Source organism: Arachis duranensis, chromosome 5 (genome assembly GCF_000817695.3).
Source record: "Arachis duranensis cultivar V14167 chromosome 5, aradu.V14167.gnm2.J7QH, whole genome shotgun sequence".
NCBI lineage: Eukaryota > Viridiplantae > Streptophyta > Magnoliopsida > Fabales > Fabaceae > Arachis > Arachis duranensis.
Genome location: NC_029776.3, coordinates 68,669,139 through 68,677,784, shown reverse-complemented (window position 1 = coordinate 68,677,784; position 8,646 = coordinate 68,669,139). Strand labels below are relative to the sequence as shown.

Sequence of the window (8,646 nt, the reverse complement as noted above, 5' to 3'; positions counted from 1 at the left end):
CACTTGACTTGTTCCTAATTTCCTGGTGAGCTCTGCTAGTTGCTGGGCAAACACCTTGTTTTGGGCCAGAATTGTATCAACATGGTTCAGCTCCATAACTCCCTTAGTGTTGTGTCTCTCTGAAGCATAGTAGTACTCATTCTCAGCCACTGTCTCAATCACTTCAATGGCTTCTTCCACAGTCTTCTTCCTGTTCAATGAACCTCCTGATGAATGGTCTACAGCCTTCCTTGATTCATAAGAAAGTCCATCATAGAAAATATGCAATTGCACCCAGTCATGGAACATGTCTGGTGGGCATTTCCTTGTCAATTCTTTGAACCTCTCCCATGCCTCGTAGAGCGTCTCACCATCTTGTTGTCTAAAAGTCTGAACCTCAGATCGAAGCCTATTGACCTTTTGTGGGGGGTAGAAACGTGCCAGAAACTTGCTTTCCACCTCATCCCAGGTTGTTAGGCTCCCCCTTGGGAATGATTCCAGCCACTTAGCTGCCTTGTCCCTAAGTGAAAATGGGAACAAGAGCAGTTTATAGGCATCTTTCTGGACTCCATTGGACTTCACAGTGTCGTAAATTCTCAGGAATTTTGTGAGATGTTGGTTTGGATCTTCATTAGCACTCCCACCAAATGAACAATGATCCTCCACTAGTGATATTAGCTGTGGTTTGAGTTCAAAATTGTTGGCCTGAATGGGTTGTTTCTGAATGCTGCTACCACAATTCCCAGAGGTTGGGTTTATGTATGAACCAAGAACCCTCCTCTTGGGAATGGCATTGTTTCCGTCAGCTCTCTCATGGTTGTGAACTTCTCTATTCATGTTGAGATCTAGAGCTTCCTCAAAATTGTCCTCAGATTCTCCTTCAGATTCTTCTTCTCTCAGTACTCTCTTCCCTCTTGCTTCCCTTCTAAGTTTATGAAGGGTCCTCTCTGGTTCAGTATATGGAGGAGTTGATGTCTTTCCTCTCCTACCTGTCATACAAGAACACAGCACAGGCAACAAACAAGTGAAATACTCTTGGTTAATGGAAGAGTATGGTTAGAGCAGTTGAGGAATTAATTCAAATAGTTAGTGGGTCAGTGAGTTAGTTGCTTGAATTTAAAGGCATAAAGAAAGAAAACAAGTAACAGAGTGCAGAAATTAAAATTCAACAAGTAACTTGAACTGAATTAACAAAATAAGAAAAATGCTCAATCTAGTTAACTTCCAATTTGAGAATTGTCAATCGAAAACCAATCCCCGGCAACGGCGCCATAAACTTGATATTACGATTTTAGGAAATTGCACAATCGGCAAAAATTCCTTCCGGCAAGTGCACCGGTTATCGTCAAGTAAAAACTCACAATAGAGTGAGGTCGAATCCTACAAGGATTGGTTGAGTGAGCAATTCGTATTAGAAGTGTGTTCTAGTTGAGCGGAATCAAGATTTAGATGAGAATTGCGGAATGTAAAATTGCATGAATTAAAGAGCGAGAAGCTAAATTGCTGAAATAAAAGGGATCGGGGTGATTGCATGAATTTAATTGCAGAATGTAAAGAGAAAGTGGTAGATCAGAAATGGGGAATTCATTGGGTTTCAGGAGATATTGAGATCTTCGAATCAAAACATTTTTTATCCCTTCCTCAACCAACGCATTCATTGAATTTTGCTTGGCAATCTTATATGATTGGATCCCAATCCCTTGGCTCACCAATTCTCTCTAAAAACAAACAAATTCCCAACCTTGGCTCACCACTTCTCTCTAAAAACAAACAAATTCCCAATCCCTTGGTTTAAATGTTCATAAGAAGAGATGATGCTCGATCACTGATTATACCACACAGTTTCATGAACCACAATTTGGTAGGATTACATGTCACAATATCCATCCAAACCCCAATCCAATTCACTGTGAGAAAGCTTATCTAGCATGAATCCTCCATTCCTTTCCCAAGGTTCCGAAGGATTCCAATTATGGATAAGTTTATTTCCCAAGACAACTAACCAATGGAATTAGATCGAGAAGCTTTCTAACAAAATTCAAGAGAAAAGATTGAAGAAGAAGATAAAAACTATTATTGATTCATTGAATTACAATAGAGCTCCCTAACCCAATGAAAGGGGTTTAGTGAGTCATAGCTCTGAATTCAATTACAAAAGTGTGAAAACTAGCAAATGATCCAAAAGTCGAAAATTTCCTTCTAACTTAAATTCTATCCTATTTATACACTTTCTAAATTGAGCTTCTGTTGTGTTTCTTGGGCTTTGAGGCCTTTCCTTGATTTCCTTTTGCTTTGGGTTTATGATCCATAATCCTAATGAGGCTGCTGATCCAATTCTGTAACATTAATTGAGCCAACTCCAGGGTTGCTTTCTTCATTTCCACGTTTAAGCTCCAGTTTAAGCTTAAACTGGAGCTTAAACGTGTTCGACCATTCCACACTCCAGGGTTGCTTTCTTCATTTCCACGTTTAAGCTCCAGTTTAAGCTTAAACTGGAGCTTAAACGTGTTCGACATTTCTCCTCCTGGGTTGCTTTCTTCATTCCCACGTTTAAGCTCCAGTTTAAGGTTAAACTAGAGCTTAAATGTGGAAATGGCTCCCTGGTGCATTTCTCATTTCTGGCGTTTAACTTCCAGTTTAAGGTTAAACTGGAGGTTAAACGCCAGTTTCAGCATTTCTCAGCTTTCATGATTTTGGCGTTTAAGCTCCAGTTGAAGCTTAAACTGGAGCTTAAACGCCACTTCCCAGCATTATATGGCTTGGCAGTTTAAGTTCCAGTTTAAGCTTAAACTGGAACTTAAACTCCACATGTGATATTCAAGCTTCCTTTATTGATTTTGTTGCTTCCTTGCTTAGCCTCTTCTTCCCTGAAATCATCCAAACAACTGCATCAAAGTCTTGCAAAATTTCATGAGAAATCTTCCATTCATAGCATTCAAGTAATATAACTAAAAACTCATGGAATTTGCATCAAAATCATACTGTTTGGATGGTTCATTGATGCTAGTGAAACTAGCCTAAGATGCCTTGGCATCACCATCTCAACCTTCTTGGATATGTTTCCAAATCTTTGGCATTGGTGACAAGAGTTACAAAAAGGTTTGCATCTTTAAAGTGCGTGGGCCACCAAAATCCGCAGTCTAATATCTTCCTAGTAGTTCTTTGAGGACCAAAGTGGCCACCACTTTCATTAGAGTGGCTTGCCTCTAAAATAGACTGAAACTTGGATTGTCGAACACATCTTCTAATTATTTGGTCAACACCACATCTCCACCAATATGGTTCATCCCATATGTAATATTTGGACTCACTCTTGAGCTTGTCCTTTTGATACTTAGAGAATTTTAGAGGGATGGTGCGACCAACCAAATAATTAGCAATGGGTACATACCAATGGAACCACCTCGGATATTACTTGCAAGCTATCAAGAGGAAATGCATCATTGATAGGAGTGGAGTCACTCTTTAAGTGCTCTAGGCGACTCAAGTGGCCTACCTCCAAATTTTGGGAACCACTCCTATCCTTGATCTCTAAATCAAACTCTTACAAAAGCAATATCCAACGGATTAGCCTTGGCTTTGATTCTTTCTTAGCTATCAAGTACTTCGATGCTGCATGGTCTGAATATACTACCATTTTGGTTCCATCTAAATAGGCCCGGAATTTATCCAAGACAAAAACATTTGCTAAAAGCTCCTTTTCAGTGGTAGTATAGTTAGACTGGGCACCATCTAATGTCTTAAAAGCATGAGCTATGATATAGGGATCCTTACCCTCGTGTTGAGCAAGCGCTGCTCCTACTGCATAGTTAGATGCATCGCACATAATCTCAAACGGCCTACTCTAATCTGGCCCTCTCACAATAGGAACTTGGGCCAAGGCATTCTGCAACTTATCAAATGCTTCCATACAATCATCAGTTAAGTCAAACTCTACATCTTTTTACAATAAACGGGAAAGGGGTAGTGCAACCTTACTGAAGTCCTTAATTAACCTCCGATAGAAACCTGCATGGCCAAGAAAAGCACGGACTTCCCTCAAAAAAGAGGGGTAAGATAAACCAGAAATGACATCAACCTTGGCAGGATCAACAGAGATACCATCATTAGAAACAATGTGACCTAATACAATACCTTGCTTTACCATAAAGTGACATTTTTTAAAGTTAAGCACAAGGTTTGAAGTGGTACATCGTTCTAATACTCTAGTAAGATTATCCAAACACAAGTCAAAAGAATCACCATGTACACTAAAATTATCCATAAACTCCTCCATACAGTGCTCAAGAATATCCGAAAAAATGCTCGTCATGCACCTTTGGAACGTAGCTGGTGCATTACACAAGCCGAAGGGCATTCTTTTGTAAGCATATGTTCCAAAAGGGAATGTGAAAGTGGTTTTCTCTTGGTCTTCTGAAGCAATATGAATTTGGAAGTGACCAGTATAGCCATCTAAAAAGCAATAATGCGACTTACCGGACAAGCGGTCAAGCATCTGATCTATGAATGGTACTGGATAGTGGTCCTTCCTAGTAGCTAAATTCAAGTGCCTATGGTCGATGCAAACCCTCCACGAGTTCTGTACCCTTGTGACCTGGTAGCACGAATTCCCACACTTCCGTACTGTTGTATCAGCAAGTGCACTGGGTCGTCTAAGTAATACCTGAGCGAGTCAGGGTCAATCCCACGAGGATTGTGGTTTAAAGCAAGCTATGGTTATCTTGCAGGTCTTAGTCAGGCAGAATAGAAGGTTGTTGGATATGGAATTGTATTAGGACTTTTGGAATCAGCAATAGGGATATGTTGAAGGATTGGAGTTGCTTTGTCTTTCTGAATTAACTCTGGTATTACTGTATTCCTTCCTTGTGAGTGATCTTCTTCTATGGAAGGCTATATGTGATCAATGCCATGGGCCATGGTCATTAATCTCCTCTGCTATAGATTGAATGCCATTTGCCATGGTCATTCAATTTGACGAAGGGTGAAGCGCTAGCAAGTCATTCTACTGGCGATCCTACTCAAAGCGCCATAGACAAGGTCGAATCTTCCAGATCAGAGAATGGTTCTTCTTTGGATTCTAGCCTATACCACAGAGACCCTAATCTCCCCATAAATCGGTTGAACTGGTGTCTCGAGAAGTCCCCAATGAAGTCAGGATTAACCGTCCAAGAGATGTATAAACATAGTTTTTGGCTCGTGCTTTCCAGTCATGTATTCACATGAACCCAAGTAGACACGGGTGTTTGTCAGGATCATTTGTCCTAGTTTAATGAATAGAGCTGATTGTTCGATCGTCCTATTCACCATGTTGTAGATCGGATATATATCTTAGAAATAGATCAAACACGGATCGAAGAAGAAACAGTAATACTTTTATTCATTCATAGGAATCAACAAGGCTCCTCCCCTCAACCTAGGAGGTTTAAAAACTCACACTGAAGTAAAATACAAAGTAGAAACCTATATGCTATGTGAAGATGATGATTAAAGGTCTGAATAACATAAATTTAATCCCTTAAATACTAAACAGATGACTAGTAAGGGTAAAATAGTCTATTTAGTGCTAAAATCCACTTCTAGGGCCCACTTGGTGAGTGTTTTGGTTGACCTTTGATGAGATTCATGTGCTATGAGGTCTCTTGGGCGTCGAACGCCAGCTAGCGGGTCCTCTTTGGGCATTTGGACAACGGTCTCTGCTCTTTGGGCACTGGACGCCTAGAAGGGGGCAAGAAGCTGGCGTTGGACGCCAGTTTTGGGCCTTCTAATCCGAAGCAAAGTATGAACTATTAAACATTGCAGGAAATTTCTAGAAGTCAGCTTTCCATATCCATTGACAGCGCTCCATTTGGACTTCTGTAGCTTCAGAAAAGCTCTTTCGAGTGCAAGGAGGTCAGATTCGGACAGCATCTGTAGTGCTTTCTCTGTATCTGAATAACACTTCTACTCCAGCTCTTCAATTTCAGCCAAAAAATATCTGAAATTGTCCAAAAACACAAAAACTCATAGTAGAATCCAAAAATGTAAATTTAACACTAAAAGCTATAAGAACTTAATAAAAACTAAATAAAACATGCTAAAAACTATATGAAAATGATGCAAAAAAGAGTATAAAATATCCGTTCATCACAACACCAAACTTAAATTGTTGCTTGTCCACAAGCAACTAAAAACACAGTAGGATAAAAAGAAAATTAAGATATAATAAATTTCTAAGTTTTCAATGTAGCTTAGTTATAATCAAATGTGCGGGACTTAGTAGCTTTTTGCCTCTGAATAGTTTTGGCATCTCACTTTCCATTGAAACTTAGAGTAGTTGGCATCTTTAGGAACTTAGAATCCAGATGATATTATTGACTCTCCTAGTTAAGCTTATTTTGATTCTTGAACACAGCTTTCAGAGTCTTGGTCGTGACCCTAAGCACTTTGTTTTCCATTATTACCACCGGATACTTAAATGCCACAGACACTTTAACAGGGTGAACCTTTTCAGATTGTGACTCAACTTTGCTAGAGTCTCCAAATAGAGGTGTCCAGAGTTCTTAAGCACACTCTTTTTACTTTGGACCATGACTTTAACCGCTTAGTCTCAAGCTTTTCACTTGACACCTTTACGCCATAAGCACATGGTTAGGGACAGCTTGATAGAGCCGCTTAGGCTAGGATTTTATTCCTTTGCGACCTCCTAACCACTGATGCTTAATGCCTTGGGCAGTAATAGATTTTTCTGCTTTTTATTATATTTTTTTTTCTTTTTGCCATTTTTTTTCTTTTTCGCATGCATCTAATTTTTTTTCTTTTGCAACATGCTTTTTCTTTTTCTTTTTGCTGCTTTTTCTTGCTTAAGAATCAACTTTTAGATTTTTCAGATTATCAATAATACTTTTCCTTTTTCTTTATTCTTTCAAAAGCTAACATTCTAAAATTTCAACTTCAATTATGCACTCTTTAATCATACATTCAGAAAACAAAAGCAAATGATACGACATCAACATAATTAAACTATTCTTTTTTTAAACTTGAAATTCATGCATCTCTCAATTCTTTTCAATAAAAATTTTCTTTTAAGCAAGCTGAGAGATATATTGGAACATTTTGCATCTTTAAGACATCAATCCAAATGATCATTCAACTATAACAAGAGAACAGATAAAACATAATAGTAAACAGAAAAAAATAAAACAGGAAAGGAGGTAAAAGAGAACGAGTCCACCTGGATGATGGTTGCTAATGCTCTTCCTTGAGGATCCCATATAGTGCTTGATCCCTTCAATGTCACTCCTTTGTCTTTGTTAAGGCGACTACACAGGCTCATGTGCATGCTTTCTAGTTTGCTCCATCCTCTTCTTATGGGGGCAAATGCCTTTCCATTTTTCTTCCTTGAGGTTTCACTAGTCTTTGGTGCTATACTTAGGAGTGGCAGAAGACAAAAAGCAATGCTTTTGCAACACCGAACTTACGAGTTTTGCTCGTCCTCGAGCAAATATGAACAATGGGGAAGAATAGGGTAGAAGAACGTGGCGTAGGTTGAGCTTCTGTGGGACCTACTGGTCCTAAGAGGTTAGGGAATTCCAGATTCCCTGCTCTCTTGCACTGGCGTTTGAACGCCCAGGGGCTGCTCCCTGGCTGGCGTGCAATGCTAGCAATGTTGTCCATATGGGGCGTTGAACACCCAGCAGGGATACCCTGGCTGGCGTTCAACTTTAACACTCCATCTAGAGTGTTTTGTTTTCATTGCTGTGAATTCTGCCTCTGTTCTGACCGCTGCATATGATAATGACCCTAAAAGAAAAATAAAACAAAATAAAATGAAATAAATAATTAATTAAGGTTGGGTTTCCTCCCAACAAGTGCTTCTTTAATGTCATTAGCTTGACTGATAGCTCCTTTCAAGGAGGAAGATAGTCATAGAGGAATAAATCCTTACTCCTTACTGGGAGCGTCCTTCCTGTGCTCTCATGGATTAGCATAGTACGCTCAAGAGACAGGATCTTGTTCACTGCCTGAGGCAGGGTTGGGTTTCTAGCAATATCCTGGTGTCCCTTAGTGCCACTTCCCTCTTTCATGGTGAATACCATGATGAGATAAGTGAATTCCACCATCTTCCATGGTGAACTTCAATAGGGATATCTTTGTTTTTCTAACCCCTAGGTATCTTCCTTTTGGGGCCTTCTTCCTTTGTGGATAGTGTACATTCCACATTGATGAGCGGATAATTTATACGTTTTTTGGCATTATTTTTAGGTAGTTTTTAGTAAGTTTAAGCTACTTTCAGGGATGTTTTCATTAGTTTTTATGTTAAATTCACATTTCTAGACTTTACTATGAGTTTGTGTGTTTTTCTGTGATTTCAGGTAATTTCTGGCTGAAATTGAGGGACTTGAGCAAAACTCTGATAGGAGGCTGACAAAGGACTGCTGATGCTGTTGGAATCTGACCTCCCTACACTCAAAATAAATTTTCTGCAGCTACAGAAATCCAAATGGCTCGCTCTCAACGGCGTTGGAAAGTAGACATCCAGAGCTTTCCAGCAATATATAATAGTCCATACTTTATTCGGGAATTGACGACGTAAAGTGGCGCTCAACGCCAAGTACATGCTGCTGTCTGGAGTTAAACGCCAGAAACACGTCACAACCCGGAGTTGAACGCCCAAAACACGTCATAACT

At 39.5% G+C, this 8,646-nt stretch overlaps 1 protein-coding gene and 1 non-coding gene across 2 annotated transcripts in view; one reads left to right on the top strand and one right to left on the bottom strand.

Annotated features, from left to right (window-relative positions):
• Nucleotides 1-286: 286 nt before the first annotated feature.
• Nucleotides 287-390, top strand: LOC127748014 (small nucleolar RNA R71). The gene has a single exon (XR_008009957.1). It is a non-coding gene; the product is annotated as a small nucleolar RNA R71 (small nucleolar RNA).
• Nucleotides 391-3,922: 3,532 nt separating this feature from the next.
• The window catches only part of LOC107489144 (uncharacterized), a 13,460-nt gene continuing 8,736 nt past the window's right edge, over nt 3,923-8,646 (bottom strand). The window contains exon 3 of the mRNA XM_016109913.1: nt 3,923-4,573. Coding sequence (XP_015965399.1) covers nt 3,923-4,573 — 651 coding nt within the window. The remainder of the gene's footprint in view (nt 4,574-8,646) is intronic.